Source organism: Malaclemys terrapin, chromosome 4 (assembly GCF_027887155.1).
Source record: "Malaclemys terrapin pileata isolate rMalTer1 chromosome 4, rMalTer1.hap1, whole genome shotgun sequence".
In the NCBI taxonomy this organism is placed as follows: Eukaryota; Metazoa; Chordata; order Testudines; family Emydidae; genus Malaclemys; species Malaclemys terrapin.
In genome coordinates, this window is record NC_071508.1 from 10,744,815 (window position 1) to 10,762,422 (window position 17,608).

Sequence of the window (17,608 nt, forward strand, 5' to 3'; positions counted from 1 at the left end):
AACAACCCTTTTTGGTCAGTAAAAATTATTATACCCATTTTATTGATGGGAAACTAAGGAACAGAGAACTTCAAGAGACTTAGCTGAGGTCTGAAAGGACTCAGGCTAGGTCTACACTACCCGCCTGAATCGGCGGGTAGAAATCGACCTCTCGGGGATCGATTTATCGCGTCCCGTTGGGACGCGACAATCGATCCCCAAATCGGCGCTCTTACTCCACCAGCGGAGGTGGGAGTAAGCGCCGCCGACAGAAAGCCACAGAAGTCGATTTTGCCGCCATCCTCACAGCGGGGTAAGTCGGCTGCGATACGTCGAATTCAGTTATGCTATTCATGTAGCTGAATTTGCGTATCTTAAATCGACTCCCCCCTGTAGTGTAGATGTACCCTAAGTGACAGAACCAGACATATATTTAAGCAGCTGTGCCTTCTAGGAGCCTCTGAGCACTAGACTATAACTATTTAGATTGCAGACTGACTCCTTAGTTTAATCAAATGAATGATACTTCCTTAATCTACCCAGAATTTTTCACAAGATTTGATCTGAGCAGGGATTGGCAGAATCTATAGGGCACAATCAAACTACAAAGCTACAATATTATAGCAAGCTGTAGTTTTAAACAAGCAAGCCAGCTTTATTGCTGTAACTCTCATTACAAATTTCAGAGTAGTAGCTTACACAGCATGGGCTTGAAGTCAATGCGATAGTTACATGCAGAAATAATGCATGATAGTGCCTATTGTAAAGAATAAGCAATAGAAGTACAACAGAAACACAGACTATAAATACAGAACAAATAACCATGCAAGCTACAGTCAATGTCAGCGTTTAAAACCCAGTGATTGTTTCAGTTATTTCACTGAGAATATCTCATGCTTTAGTGTTTGCTGATTCTACTTTTCATTAATAGAGCAAGGACAAGCCCTCCATAAAGATTTAACAAAACATACAGTAAATACATTAGGATCTTGGGACAGAATCCTGTTCAAGTTGTACTCTTTTTGCGGATACAGACTAACACGGCTGCTACTCTGAAACCTCTTATAGGACTGTCAGCAAGATAGATAGATAGATAATGGTATAGGACTGATCTCTTAACCCTCCATAAGCTTTTGAATAGCGAAGTAGTTCTAGAGTTATTCTCAGGTAGATGACATGTATACTATTTTGATACAGAACAAATAATTTTAAAGATGATTCTGATCCAATAGGTAAGCATTTTCTCAGAAGAACAGAGCTGAAATCATTTGCAGTTTTTTTCTCTCTTACAGTTCTTTTCATTCTCAAAATGCTTTTCAGAATATTTGGCAAATAATCATTCATTCACTCAGCCCTCTCCTCCTCCCTTGTGAGGTGGATAAGTATTATTATGCCCATTTTATATGGATGTAAACTGAGACACAGAGAGGCTAAGCAATTTGCCTCAAGGTTACACAACAGGCTGGTGGCATAGCCAGAAGTGGATACAGGACTCCTTATTTGCTACTCAAACTACTAGACCACATTCTGTGGTTCATCTTTAATTTCTGATGGTTGAACTTTTACAAAATACACCTCTACCCCGATATAATGCTGTCCTCGGGAGCCAAAAAATCTTACTGCGTTATACAGAAAGCCACGTTATATTGAACTTGCTTTGATCCACCCCCCTGGAGCACTGCTTTACCGCGTTATATCCAAATTCGTGTTATATCGGGTTGCGTTATATTGGGGTAGAGGTGTATTGAAAAAATACTTATATTTTATTTTAGATCAAACAGGAAGGAATTAAATTGTTAATCAAACTGCTTAATGATGTCTGATATAGTTTACAATGTAGAGGCAGTCTTAAATAGGGGTTAGAGATTGGGGCTGGGAATCAGGACTCTGGGGATCTATTCCTAATGATATCAGTTAATCACACTGTTATTTTGTACCAGACATAACATCCCTGTGTGCTGATATGGGCACCTCTAAAAGGATATGATGATACATATCTAGTGTCCATGGGTTTTGTGAGCCCAGGGCTGTGTGTAGAGTGTTTTAAGAGTCTCATATGAAAGGTATTATAATAATGCAGGCTGAGATATTCAAACTCACCCAGGATATTTGGATTTATCTTAATGCAAAGTGGGGCTGGAATTTTCAAATGACTGTAAGTGAGTAGGTACCAATCTCCCATTGAAAATCAGTGAAATTGGGTGCCTAACTCCATTAGACTCTTGAAAATCCCAGTCTGGGAGTCCCTGAGGCAGCTTTGAAATTTTGCTGGGGTGGGGTGGGGAAACATGGTCAAAAGAACCTCTGGATGGCCATAGCTGATCAGATCATATGTTTGTTTTAAAACATGCTGCCTATTAATTTCATTAGGTTACCCCTGCTTCTTGGGTTATGTGAAGGGGTAAATAACATTTCCTTATTCACTTTCTCCACTGTCCCTTCTCCCGCTCCTGTCCATTTGCTTCGCCAAACAGTGATGACTAGTTATCTAGCTTACTCAAGATGTTCTCATTATTTTTAATAACTTGTCTTCGTCTAGCATTTAAAACAGCTTCCATGTTTGTTTCCAAATATCTGCTAGCAGGAGATGCCTGGTGTAAAATATGTATCCAAATTTCCATCGCTCTCGTCACATCAATGTATGAAATAATTAATGAACCTGCCTTCCTGAACTGACTTTATTAATCTGCAGCTCCGTAAATATGAGTTGTATGGAATTTGCTGAAAGTTATACAAGTCATTGAAGAAAAACCAGAATACTTTCTTAACCAATGCTGTATTTTAGCCCACACGATTGTATGAATCTTTGTCCATACATTGTAAAAGGGCAGGCATTGAGCAATTTTGCACAGGACTGTTAAGTAACTGATTATGATTTCATTCTCCATAAAAGCTACCTGTAATCAGATTGATTTTAACTTAATTGTTTACCGTCACGATTTGCAATATAAAGATAAGATCCTGAAAACTAATTTATGTTCAAGCCAAAGGTAAACAGATCAATAACTGTCATTGACTTTTCTTGTCTATCATACCCAAATGGGAAAAATAATTTTATGTTTGATCAAGGTATCCCAAAGAGCCACAATCTTGCTGTGCAACTTGCACAACAACTCCTGTAAAAGTGAGCAGTAGTTTCTTAGTTCTATTAGTCCTTGATTCAGGAAAACACTCAACATGCACATAACTCTAAAGTAACTGTGCAGTCTTTTGATAGCCTGAGAGTTTCAGGCTGGGTCTTTCCAGTTTCTAGAGCTAACCCAGACTAACTGGTACCAGTTATGTATGAATCCTACCACCTACCCCTAATTAGCAGAACCCCCGTGTAGAAGAGGCTATATCATTCCATGGACTAGCCTCCATTTTGGATTTTCTTCCCAAAGCAACCAGGATGCAGCAAAGCAGCTGGCAGCAGGTCGATTTCGCTTTTTAACCAACATGATCTGGGGTAGAAAGACTTGACAGAGGGTGAAAAGGAGGTGGCAAGTGATAGGAGGCAGTATTGCCCTCCCTGTGCCAACCCAGTGCCTCTCTCTCAAATCAGAAAGGAACATAGAGTAAGGGGAGGAAAGTAGAAATGTGCCCAAACCTCAACGTTTGGATCCACACGCTGATTCAGACTTTCTTGGAGTTCACAGGAGCTCAGCAGTGAGATTTTGGCTTGGACCCAGCCCTAGAGAAAGAGGAAGTAAGGGAAAGAAATGAATTTTTTTGCACCCTATGACAGAGTAATCTGTGCTATGCTGGGAGGCCATTGGCTGACAGGCAGTATGACTAGTATTATCTAAACCTGCATTCTTATGCTACTTACTGCCCCTGTGGTTGAGTTGTACTTTAAGCTGTGCTGTACTATTAAAGGGCCTATGCCCTATGCTTACTTTCTTCTTCAGGCACTAACCTTGAAGCTGATGTCCTTTCTCTATTCACACAGGCACAGCAGGGGCAGCAGCAATGTACCCTCCCCAATATACTGCAGTCCCAGGTTCCTCACTGTTGCCCTGGAGGGACCATGCCAAGAAGCTGAGAGAGAGATTTTGTCTCTCTGGCCTACTTGACACTCAGTATCGCTTCTGACTGTCAGTCAGGGTGTAATAATAATAATACTAACAACAATCATAATTGTACATATTTAGATTGCAGTAAAAGTCTCAAACAGACTGGACCTCATTGCACTCGTTGCTGCACAGAGGAAGACGACACAAAACAAGTGTATGGGACTAACAAAAGGCCAGGTTGGGGTGAGGGAGATGGGGTAACACACGTAATGGGATGTGTGCAATTCTTAGCCACTCAGAAGCAGTGCTCACCACTTGCCACCTGCTTAGCCATTATCAGGGTGCAGTTTCCTGACTGCATTATCAAAGAGGGGAGTTTTGAGGAGGGGCTATAAGGAGGAGAAGATACTGGATTTGCTCTGGGAGCTTCTCTTGGAGAAAGTTTGAACGTTTCTTGTTGGAGAATGGGAGAATTGGGGGGTGGAGACTGGCATCCCAATGGAGTGAAGCTGGGAGATGACGTTGTGATAATAGGTTGTATAGATAGCGTAGATTAAACTGTAGAGGGCTTTGTGGCAATTGTAGCATATGGAGATTTTTTTGGTGTGTTGTGGGCATCTGTCCCATTGGATACCAGACTTAGCCAACCAACTCATTTATAAGAGCTTCCAAACAGCTGTCAGCTGGTAGGCAATTTTGGTCACTTCTGATCTGATCTGGACTCAAAGACTAATGTTAAAAAGACTCCATCTCCCATTACCAGTCTTCTGAACCACCCCTCTGCATGAAACACAGCCTTTTTTTTTTTTGTTTTGTTTTCCAGATATGCATATAATTTTCAGACCACATCATTGCCTTTCTCCTGCCCCCACACCCCACCTCTTCCCTGTTGCTATCTTTTGTTTCCTAAACTCTTACTGCTCTTTGCGCCATCAGTGGTCTGTCTGCAGCTATCAACAATATTTTACCCCAACTGGCCTGCCATATTTATTTAAAAATAAAAGACATATACACATAAAACCTCTAAATTGAATGCTGTCCATTTCTTTTAGTGCATGTGCAAGTTAAAAGTGGCCTAGCTATAAGTGAAGTGCTACAGAGAGCCACAGTTAGGCTAGAAGAAAGAAAGAAAGAAAGAAAGAAAGAAAGAAAGAAAGAAAGAAAGAAAGAAAGAAAGAAAGAAAGAAAGAAAGAAAGAAAGAAACCAGAGTTTTTCACTGATGTTTGATTTGCAGCTAGTTTGCTTTTGACTTTCATTTTCTATTTAAACATACAAAATTGGGAGCATTAAAAATGAGCTCCCAAATTAGCTTTTTAATAGAAATTGAAAGTTAAAAGGGGGCCGAGTCATGGGGGAAAAGCTATTGAAAATCACAGCCAGGCCACAGCTAGTAGAGAGGGAAGCTAGAGCATGAAGGAATGAGAGAGAGGAGGACAGTTGAGAAGTTTATAAAAAGATGACATTGTAAATCACAACACAATCATTCAAATCAGTAGAAACCTCACTATGTTTATTCTCCAACTTTCTGCTATGCACCTGCTGGTGGACAAAGACGCAGACAAACAGAAACATTCTAAGAGGATATTTTTGATGTCATTTAATAAGGACAGATCCAGGACATTTCTCTGTGCTGAAATGTCTTTAGCTGTTGAAGACACTTGGTTTCTGGTCCTAGGTCTTATGTTTCATATTACATGCATCTATTAATATCTCCCTAAAACAACTCCTTTGGTGTCTGGATTCTGAACTTACTGATATGCATCCTCTGTGTAACCTTGTCAGCTACCTTGCAAATATTTCATTGTGATTTTTTTCAGGGTATAAGCTCACTGCTGCAGATGACACTGTGAGAATAGTTACTGTCAGGTATTCCTGATCTGGCGCTTTAACAGAGGTTTCTATTGTTGTGAATCACCAGGTACTAGACACTGCCAGGATAGGGGAGTGGAGGGGCCAATGTTGCAGTATGAGGAATCCAGTGCTCCTGGCCTAAATTTTCAAAAGTGATTTGGGTGTCCAACTTGAAGCAACTTAAAGTGGACTTTCAAGCACCCACCCTTTGGAAGTAAGGGGCCCCCTTTCAGGTTTCTCAAAATTAATATTAAAAAAATGGAGGCCCCTCTGTACACTAGTTTCTGCTAAATTCCTTGTTTTTTCCTCCTCAGTTCAAGACATTAGTGGCTCATACAATTCTTCGGTTTGCTCTTTCCGTTTTGTCTTTGCTAGACGTTATAAAACCCGGCAAGTAGTTTTGTTTTACCAGGCTGTTCCGGGGCCAGTCTGAACTCGGTGTGGACTGTGGGAAAGCTGGGTTCTGTTCGCTCTATTCAGGGCCCTGTGCCATGTCCATCACGCTGGTGCCTGATGAAATCGCCCCCTGCACTGACCCTGCGGAGTGGAGGGAAGGGAAACCGGGCCTTTGCTAGCCGTTTGCTATGGCAGCCCGGCGGGAGCGGCCACACCTTGGCTGCGGTTGGGGGGACTGTCAAGGAAAGCGAGGTGGGGGGCAGACCTGGCATGTTGCCCACACCCACTGGGTGACCCCTGCGGGGGAGACGCGGGTCCTTGACACTCTCCCCAAGCCCCACTGGTGCCGGCTCTGCAGACGGGGCGCCCGGCTCAGCTCACCCCACTACCGCAGCAGTTAGGGGCTCACACCCTGGCGGGACCCCCAAACCGGGGCTAATCCGGGGGCCGAACGTGAGGGGCAGCCCCGGAGCTGTCCGCCGCGGCGTGGTGCTGAACGCGGCCGGCCCCGCGCTCGCCTCTCCGCCGGGCTGGCGAGGCTGGGGGGACGGCGCCACCTGCCTGCGGAGCGGCGCCGCCGCGGTGAGCCCGGGCGGCGGAGGGGAGACACCCGAGCATCCTCTGGCTGCCCGAGCCCGGGGGCTGCAGCCGCGCCTGCCCGAGCCCCTGCGCCCCCCGCCCGGCTGGGCTAGGGCGCCCACCCCCGGGGCGCCCACGCCGCCCGCTGCCCCATGCCTGCAGCGGCTGGATGGGCGCGGTAGCGCCCTGCACCCGGCCGAGGGGGAGAGTCCGTCCGCGCAGGGCAGGGCAGGGCACCACGGCTCCTGCCCAGGGACGGCCAGGTCAGGCGGGGAGGGGCAGGCCTGCCCTCTCGGCCGGGAGGGGACAGCACTTCCCAGCCCGCCCCCCGCGGTCCCCGAAAGGTGGAGACAAGATGCTGGGGAATCAAGTGCTGCTAGAGCGAGAGTCTTCGGGCCGCCCGCTTCCTGTCCGGGCACTGCCGGGCTGCTGGCGCTGATGGGGGCTGTTGGAAGCTGCGGTAACTGAACTGCTGCCTCCTGGCTTAAGTACACGCGGCGGCTCCGGGGGAGATGACGCACCATGGCACGGCCGCCGGGCCCCTCTCTTTCATGTAGGTATTGGCCCCGCTTTGGGGACGGACCCTAACTCTTGCTGCGGAGCATCACCCACCCGCTGCAGCTGCCCTACTGGCAAGGCAAGATCGGGTGTTTCCATTGATAAAGGGGGACGGGGGAGCTTCCAAGAAAGATTTGGCCCCTTTCCCCCCCACACCTTCCTGAGAGAGGCGATGGAGAAGAGAGTTTATTTTTTGTTCCGAAGAGACCCCTGCGCGGCGGGGAGGGGGACAGGCTGCTCTGGTAACAAACTGCAAAAGCTCTAACAGGTAACGCTAAAGTTCCTCCACATACATTCCCCTCCTCCCTCCTGTGCTGGGCCCATTAGCATGCAGTGTCAGGACTGGTGTGTATTTAATGACTCCATTTGCTGGTGTGTCTCTGGTAGCTCACACCGCCTCTCGCCAGCATCTTGTTTTACAGCCGGCTTCTCTGGGTCTCGGAGAGAGGGAGGGGGGGACTCCAGGCTCAGTCCATGATCCCTGCTCCATCTAAGAGAGCGGATTCTTCAGCAACTGGGTACCATTTCCAGCTTGACCAGGCAGCAGGAGTAAAGCTGGATTTGAAGGACATGCCAAAAAAAAAGACCCCCCCTCCCCAAATAAGCAAGCTTAGGGGGGAGGAAGGAAGACAGAGACTCACTCAACCTCAGCAATAACAAGGGAGACGCTGTTTAGTCATTTCTATCTACTTCCCCAGGGCTGATTATACTTTCTGATTACTCCTGACTGCATTTAGAAAGATTTGAGAGGCAGACAGCACAATTCACTCTTTATCCTGAGGATTGGTTTCCCAACGGTTCCTAGATCAGTCCCTGCATTTTGGGGATGAGAGTTTCTTTCCTTGCAAGGTAAGGCATTGCTGTGAGCCAGCAAGATGGGGCTTTTCCTGTCGTCGGGGGTGGAAGGGTAGAAGTTTCCACGCGTTTATTCTAAGCCTGTTGCTGTGGTTTTCCATGCTTTTGCTGTAAATCTCTCGCTGACTGATCCGTTGCAAACATGAGCGGGTAGTTTTATTGTTTGATGGGTGGGAGGGGAGTATAAAGAGGACGCTGAAGCTTTGAGTGGCATATTTTGCCTTTTAAATGAAAAGATCTTTGCTGCTTGAGCCTAGCCCCCATAAAGGATAAAAAAGCGGGGAAAGACACAGTATGCTGAGGGTTATTTCTCTTGTCTCTGCTCCAGTTATCCATAGACTCATAGACTCATAGACTTTAAGGTCAGAAGGGACCATTATGATCATCTAGTCTGACCCCCTGCATGCTGCAGGCCATAAAACTGTCCCTACCCCTTCCCTGGACTCTGCTGTTGAAGTCCCCAATCCTGTTTTAGGTGACTTCAATCGGCAGAGACCCTCCTGCTAGAGATCCCTGCCCCATGCTGCGGAGGAAGGCGAAAAACCTCCAGAGGCTCGGCCAATCTGCCCTGGAGGAAAATTCCTTCCCGACCCCCAAAATGGCGATCAGTCAGACCCCGAGCATATAGGCAAGAGTCACCAGCCTGACCCCTGTCAGCCATTATACGATTTACCTACCATTGTTTGGTTTTCCTTGACTACTATGTTTTACCATTAAACCATTCCCTCCATAAATTTATCTAACTTAATCTTAAAACCAGACAGGTCCGTCGCCCCCACCGTTTCCCTCGGAAGGCCGTTCCAATATTTCACCCCTCTGACGGTCAAATCCGTGTCTCATCGTGAAACTCATAGCTTCTCATTTTGTTAAAGTTATCCAGATCTGCTTCTGTCATTGAAAACACCATGAGCGTATGCAGTTTTTTAACACAAGAATATCCAGGGGCATCTCTTAAGATTGACATTGCTAGCAGCAGTTAATAAGATAAACCATTGGTTATTCCTCTCTTCCCCCCCCCCCCAACCTTTGGGTGAGAAGACAAACTTGTTCTACAACATTCTCCTCCAATGCATTACTGATCCTAGTTTTTGTGTTTTGAAATTGGAATAAAATCATCCAGTAGAGATAGATCAGCAAGGTGACATGCTCGGGGAAAAGGTCATTTTAGAAAATAAGAGGCTTGACTTGTAGTTTTAGTTATACAGTTTGGGTGGTAGGGTAGTTACTTTGTTTTCCCTAAGTCTAGGTGCTTCCATAATGTTGATATTAGGTTAAGTCAAAAAAGCCAAATCTTTTTATCTTATACACAAGCTTTTCTAACTGCCACCACTAACCTTTACTAACTAGTTTCTTTCAAATTATACATGAAAATTAGCTACAGCAGAACTGAAATACATATAAACATGTACGTGATGTGTGTTTACTTATATACAATGTATGTCAGTATGTATATACAATACAGATGCTTATATATTTGTTTCTTTTACTTTAAAAAATAGTGTGCCTTGAGCAAAATATTTCCACCAGCCCATTGCTTGCTATTATAAGAACTCAAGTATTTCCATTAGAACCTCAGGAAATTTGCAGCAAGATGAAGGTGCTAACAAATCTGATGTTTTATATCTCATCACTATGGACTTAGTGTGCATCGTTCACAACCTCTCTCTCCTTTACTCACTGATGGTATTGTTGATTGAAAATCTGACAAAAAGAAACCATTCCTCAGCGATGAAGCTACTTCACCTTCCACTGATTTCTCACATCACCTCCTTTACATAAACGCACTCAAAAATTGGCCACAGAACAACTTTTGTTTTTGAATCTTTAAAAAGGACTCCATCACTTTGTTTATCTAGGATAAGCAACAGAGCTACTTTGCTACTGACATAATACAAGTGAAAAGTAAACCCTGAGCACATACATTAGGAACTTTTAAGTCCATCTGCTGAAGAGGCCCCTGAGATACAGTAATTGAATAATCAACCTTTATGGACAGATACTCAGCCACCTCCTGTGTTTTAATTTCTTGGCCATTTCAGATAGTGGCAGTTTAAAATTTCTCCATATACACAGCCAGCCTGGAAGGACTTTTAAAAAAAATAAAACAAAGGTTTTAACTCATTAATGGCTTATAAATGTTATCAGTGTTGTCTTAACTATTTAAGCACTTATAGTGCCTTTGGCTGCAAAGTGAGGTGAGCTGGCACTCACACCCAGGGGTGGGTGTGAAGTTTGTAAGGAGGTACCCCATTAGACTTGAGAGAAACTCAGGATCCCAAGCAGTGTTATTGCAAAAATCCAGGGATGTTCCATACATTTTCAGCAGGATGACCTCACTGTCAATAAGACCTTTTCTAGGTAAAAATACATAGAAGGGGTCTGTATTGCTTAGGGAATAGGTAAGGGGATATGTAGTCTAGATCTCCTGGTTACTTACCCACCATTTAACCCAGCTGGATAATGAGTGAAGTTGTTACCATCCCATGGCATTGTACTAGCTTAGAAAGACTTTGGTAGCCGGGGTGGCCTCTCTTTAGTTTTAGTTTCCCCATCACAAAATCCACCATTGCCATCGATAGAAAGTGACAGTGTTGGTGGATGGGTCCAGCTAGCCCTTAGAGGTTGTCTCTTCAATTGGGGATTGAGGCACATTTTTGAAGCAATGTGGATGAAGTTTATACTGTTGTGCTGTGCCTGTTCTGGGGATGAACAAAGGACTCCAGTCCCCAAAGGTATCCATGTCACCTTTCTACAGAACTAATTCACTTTTTAGAATAAGGGAGCAAAAGAATGCATCGTAATGCTGAACGAACCCTGCATAATAAAATAATGTGGGATAGGGGTTCTCGTGCCTCTACTGTACCGACAGCATCCTTCTAGGAGCAGCATCACTACGGTTTATTCTACACTTCCTAAACTTCTTATGGCACGAGTAAGATTCTTGCCCCAGGGATTTCAATTGTCCTTTAGAAACAAAATTGTACAGCAAGATGCTTTGTATTAAAATGAAGCATGTTAATGCTTACTACACAAGAAAAGCATCTTCTGTGAGCAGTTTAGTCAGAATCAACCTGTGGTGAAACCACTACTATTTTTCATTCAGTATTTTGATGACCTGTTGAGATCAATAATGCCACAGCCCCAGTAACTGGAATGGAACTATTCATAGAATTAAGATACTTTGTAGTAGAATTACAGAGAATAATACTATTTGCCCTAAGGAAGCTTCCAGGGCGTGCCCCAGTGGCCACTGAAGTCAATGGGGGTCTTTCCATTGACTTAACAGACTTTGGGTAGGTCCCCTAGTACTGCTTCTATGACGTGAAATCTTTTACCAAATATTTGTATGGCAGTGTTAGAAACATTAAGGAAGTGAAAGCATAGACAAATGACAAAAAAGGTTAAATAAAGCAAGAGGCCTGACTATAGAAAGGAACAAGAAAATTCAGGGCTGGGCTAGATTCTAAACTGTTATAAATCAGTGTAATTGCATTGACTTCAATAGAGCTATGCCAATTTACACCAGCAGAGGATCTGAGTTTGGGATATTTTTCCTCCATTAGATGGGCCTCTAATAATGGCATTATAGTGAATGCACTCCACCCTTTGGTTAAAAGACTTTTGCCTTTGTTAGACAGTCAAGGTAACATTCTGGTAAAAGAAAGATGACAAGGTTTTGTTTGGATGCTTCATCCAGTTTGCCCTTCTCTTCTTTGATCAGACACAGTTAATAGTTTAACCCTCAGTGGGCTCCTTTTCACACACCCCACCACAGACACCTCTGAAGCTCAGACATCCTGAACAATGTTCCCCTGGCCCATGCCCAGTAGAGTTTGAATTTTTCTCTTGCTCATTGGAGTAGTGCAATATTTCAGTACCGTAAAACCTGTCTCAAGCAACCACTCATGGGACATCAAACCATCTGTAGCCTACCAGAGGTTTCTAACTAAGGTTGAACAAAATTGTACTGCAAACCATGGAAGATTGTAATTTGTTTTTTGAAATGAGGGTTACCAATGGGCATAGTCCTTAGTGCAAGTTTCACTGTAGTTGGAGGGTTGTTTATTGCTTAACAAAAGTCCAACTTGATCTATTTAGGGTTTTTAGTACTAAGTAATCCCACTGGGTGAACTCCCAGCATTTTTCATCAGAGTTCCCAATTCTTTTTTGACAGCTGTAATGAATATATGATTACACCTGTGGAATCATGAATTAGTCTTGTTTGTAAGGAAGTTAAATTAGCATGTTTATGCTACTTTTAAAGAGGAATCATTTGCTAGTCAAAATTTCAATCTATAATAATGTCATAACCTTCCCACATGGATCATGTGCATCTTTTAATGATTATTCTCCTAAATGGAAGGCTAAAACAGCTTAGTTTCTCAGTTGTCAAAGCTCCTATGTGCTTATCCAGTTTGTTTTAATATTGTCTTTTAGAAACAAATAATGAGGCAAAGCATCCCCCATTGACTGTGTTTATATTATATTTTTAGATGGAACTGATCTGACTCCAGACTCCTTTTAGAAGCAGAAGAACGGTCTTCTCCCGCATTGAGGCCTGAAGCCATCATGGCGGCAGGCGTAGCAGCATGGTTGCCCTTTGCCAGGGCAGCTGCCATAGGATGGATGCCAGTGGCCAACTGCCCTATGCCATTGGCCCCAACTGAGAAAAACAAGAGGCAGGATGAGCTGATCATTCTGAATGTGAGTGGGAGGCGCTTCCAGACCTGGAGGACTACACTGGAGAGGTACCCGGACACGCTCCTGGGCAGCACGGAAAAGGAGTTCTTCTTCAATGAAGACACCAAGGAATACTTTTTTGACCGGGACCCTGAAGTCTTTAGGTGCATTTTAAACTTTTACAGAACTGGCAAGCTGCATTACCCAAGGTATGAGTGCATCTCTGCCTATGACGAGGAGCTTGCCTTCTATGGGATCCTACCTGAAATCATTGGGGACTGCTGCTATGAAGAGTACAAAGACAGGAAGCGGGAAAACGCTGAGCGGCTGATGGATGACAATGACTCAGAGAACAACCAAGAAGGATCCATGCCGTCTTTGAACCTCCGGCAGACCATGTGGCGAGCTTTTGAAAACCCCCACACCAGCACCTTAGCCTTAGTGTTCTACTACGTCACTGGCTTCTTTATTGCAGTCTCAGTGATCACTAACGTGGTGGAAACTGTTCCATGTGGCACAGTGCCTGGGAACAAGGAGCTTCCATGTGGGGAGAGGTACGCCGTGGCTTTCTTCTGCTTGGACACAGCTTGCGTTATGATTTTCACTGTCGAGTACCTTATGAGGCTCTTTGCAGCCCCGAGTCGCTACAGGTTCATGAGGAGTGTCATGAGCATCATTGATGTGGTGGCCATCATGCCCTATTACATTGGCTTGGTGATGACCAACAATGAGGACGTCAGCGGAGCCTTTGTAACACTAAGGGTTTTCAGGGTTTTCAGGATTTTCAAGTTCTCACGCCATTCCCAAGGCTTAAGAATCCTGGGCTACACGCTGAAGAGCTGTGCCTCGGAGCTTGGCTTTCTTCTCTTTTCCCTCACTATGGCAATCATCATCTTTGCTACTGTGATGTTTTATGCAGAGAAAGGGTCTTCAGCCAGCAAATTCACCAGCATACCAGCTTCCTTTTGGTACACTATTGTAACCATGACAACCCTTGGGTAAGTGTTGCATTTTCTTGTGTCAGTCAATAGGCAAACTCACAGTGGCTGGCGGAGTTTGGTTACTTTGTGAGGTTAAGTATTGGTTTCTTTGGTATTTGTTCCAGAGGCTTGGGGGGGCTATTATGGGCCTGATTCTCCTCTCCCAGGTATAGCCTGTCTGCATTTAGACCTGTGCAAAGTGGTTGCAAAACATCACGAGCACTTATACCCACATTGCTAATACTTTGCACAGGTACAAAGTAGGGTACAAGAAGGAAGGCTGTGGAGAATCAGGCCCCGATGTTATGGTCTGGTAGTTTTTCACAACTACTCTGCATTCTCTCTGCAGAAGTGTATGTAATAACACAAGGTGCAAAGCAGTTGAGAACTAGGACCTATATTTTTTATTCAGACACACATTTGACCAACCTGAAGGTTTACACAAAACCCTTGGGATTTATTTTGTCTTTTTACAAAAGTAAGATTTACTATAATGTATCTGACTGCTTGCAAATGGGCATTACAGGTTTGCTAACTCAAGCAGGCATTACAGATAATCGCCTTACTGAAGGTATTCAGTGATCTACAGGACATGGTTTGTTAACTGAACAGGAAATGGCCCTCTTTGCTGTGTCTACTTGTGAGTTTAATAATCATAAAAATAATGCTGTAGCAGTTGCAATATTTGAAGAGATCATACAGACAGGTGCCAATGTGATATGACAAGCATGGGAAATATAGCCTGGAGGACTCTTGCTCATATTTAATTTCTCTCCTGTTGATATTACAGCTATTTCTGCTAAGGTTATAGATTTGTGTTTCTGGTGCTCAGAATGGAAACCTTCATAAAGGGAGATGAAGAATAGCCAAATCCTCTGACAGGATTATACCAAATAAAGGAAGCTTTTAGAGGTTGCTGCTTCCAGGGGCGAAAGTTGCATAAACTAAAGCAATCTTTTCATAATTCACACTCATATGCTGAGTTTACATGTACTTAGGGAGATGTTTCCTACTGGAAAATTCAGAGTTTTTAATATTTGGCCTTAGAGAATTCTCTTTTATAGTCTGGTGACCAGATGTCCCACTGAACTGCTTTTGCATTTAAACACTTCCCTATGCCTATTAAGTACAAACAAAAACAATAACACTTTAAAATTATTATAATTCAGCTGTCAGGAAAGCGCATAGCATGAAGCAATTGTAAACTCTGGATTTTTTTTTTCAAACTAAATGTAAAACATATCTGCAAACAGAATGATGCCAGAGGAACCAAAGTAGACTTTTCCCCCTTCTTGAGCATCACTGTAGTCTATCGGTACCTTTACACTGCACTCCCGGGGAGCGACTGCAGCTCACGGAGATGTACTCGAGCTGGCTCTAATCTCCTTACCTCAGGTACTGGAGCAGTGAAGCCAGGGCAGCCTGAGTTCCACTGAGGGCTATACAAGTCCACCCTGAAAAAAAAAAATGGAGATATCTCATCTCCTAGAACGGACCTTGAAAGGTCATCGAGTCCAGCCCCCTGCCTTCACTAGCAGGACCAAGTACTGCTTTTGCCCCAGATCCCAAAGTGGCCCCCTCAAGGATTGAACTCACAACCCCAGGTTTAGCAGGCCAATGCTCAAACCACTGAGCTATCCCTCCCCCCTGAACTCCAAGTAATTGCTCATATAGCCAGCCCATGGTGATGCCTGTGCGGCTGTATCTTCACAGCTCTTCATAATCGACCAAGGGTAAAGCTAGCTGGGGTATGTCTACACAAGCTGCAGTTATACCAGTCAGGCCAAATTTCAAACTTGGCTGACAAAAGTTAGGCTCCTCAATCCATTCTTAAGCATCTAAATAAAAGTGGCCTTATTTTCAAAGGTTCTGAGCATCTTTCCCCTATTGATTTCAATGGATAAGATGACCATTTAAGCTCCTACAACTGTACTTAGGTATATAACTTTCAGCTCCCCATTTTGAAATGATGGCCCTTTATATTCTACTCTATAGAATTTCTTATACTGTGCTCTTCACCATAGTATCTTTCTGAGTGCCTTCCAGTTGTGCATTAAACAAGATGACTAATATCAGTCATGTATTTCTTCTCTCATCCTGTTCCTCTGAGAATTAGGTGCAGTGGGGTGTTTTGTTTGGGAATTTTAAAAATTACACAGACACACATGTATCTGTTACATGTACTCTGCATTTCTTTGCCTTTGCCTTCCCTAACACAAACTACTTTATGACAAAATGTACATAAGGCTTTATAGTACAATTAGTTTTGTTCATCTGAATGAAATGGCCTCTTGCATGTAGCACCTTTTCTTTCTGCATATAATGATAGTCAAAACAGACTTTCTGAATACTTTCAAGTGTTCTCAGTCTACAGTAATCATAGAAATTATAGCTGAATGAGTGCTTTAAACTGGCTGACAAGAATAAAAAAATTACAGAGAATTGAAATGGGACTTTGTAAGTTTTAGCGGGAAAGATCTATTTAAGCAACGGCAGCTGTGTGTAAAATATTACCAAAGAGATAAAGCCTAAACCTCTAGTATTGTTTTTTGTGTAGATTTGAATTGAAATAGTTTGTGCTAGCACAAACTATTAGCTAGATTACTGTGATATCGTTTTTAAAGTGTTGTGTCATATCTCATGAGATCAAAACACTGGATGACATCTTGAGGGCAGAAACCTGTGCTCTCACCCCATCTATCATCATCTTGTTTATAACGTGACTTAATGGTATCTAAGACCCAACAACCTTTGTTGCTCTACAAAATTGCTTACTTGAGTCTTGTGCTAGAGAGAAAGGAGTCATTACTCTGTGTAGCTCAAAGAGCAACTTTCACCCAAGACGTGCTCTGCAGAACTTCTGGACCAGCTTCAGAAAGGCACCTTTGGAGCTCATTTGGGGGAGCAGGTCTTTAGGACACCGTTCAAGTCTCAGCTGTGGTGACTTGCAAGATGCATACACAGCAAGACCTGGAATGAGACAAGGCCCCTTGGACATGTCAGCTCCACTTTCTGGCCAGTGGATGGCAGGCACAACCATTGCAACACATCTGTGAATGTTATTTCATGCACACACAAAGTGAGGTTAGAGATGAAGCCATGGGTTTCAGCTCATTTCTACCTTCCACACTGAAACTTTGACTGAGATTATCCATCACAGCTCCCCCTTCTCTGATAAAAGCAGAAGGGAGCTCCTGCTCCTCTCCGTTGCCTGGGGTACAATGCGGCCCCACCGTGCGGCCGGTGCCCCCTTGTCTTTGGTTTCTGTAGTGAGGGGGCCTCCTTAAGTTTCAGTCTACTTTAACCACTGGAAACAGAGTCATAGTGTCATGTTCTGCTGGCACTTCATAATGTGAACCTCGGATTGCTACTAATTTGACATAATGTTGTCTAGTTATGCAACGCTCCCTTGCAGAAAAAGCCACCAACTTCTCAGTTTAGGTACCTAACTTGGGGTCCCAAATTCCATTCAGCACCCATGTATGCAAATCTTACCCACATTTTCTAGTTTGCTGCTATGCACCCAAATGAGGCTGGGACAGAACTGCCTTAGTTTATTTTGCTATAGTAATACTGGGTTGTGTTTTTTGGGGGGAGATAGGATAACCCAGTTTTAAGCTATGAGATAAATGCTATTAAGATTGAATGATGTTGATAATGCACATTCCATACAGTTTGCAGGCTGTTCTAAGTTGCCTCTGGCTACTAGACCCATTCCAATAGCCATGTATTGT

At 43.8% G+C, this 17,608-nt stretch overlaps 1 protein-coding gene across 3 annotated transcripts in view; it reads left to right on the forward strand.

Annotated features, from left to right (window-relative positions):
- The first annotated feature begins 8,095 nt into the window (after positions 1 to 8,095).
- The window catches only part of KCND3 (potassium voltage-gated channel subfamily D member 3), a 236,023-nt gene continuing 226,510 nt past the window's right edge, over positions 8,096 to 17,608 (forward strand). For all 3 annotated transcript variants that reach the window (XM_054028737.1, XM_054028738.1, XM_054028739.1), the window contains exons 1-2: positions 8,096 to 8,208; positions 12,708 to 13,892. In XM_054028737.1, coding sequence (XP_053884712.1) covers positions 12,784 to 13,892 — 1,109 coding nt within the window. In that variant the 5' untranslated portion in view covers positions 8,096 to 8,208; positions 12,708 to 12,783. The remainder of the gene's footprint in view (positions 8,209 to 12,707; positions 13,893 to 17,608) is intronic.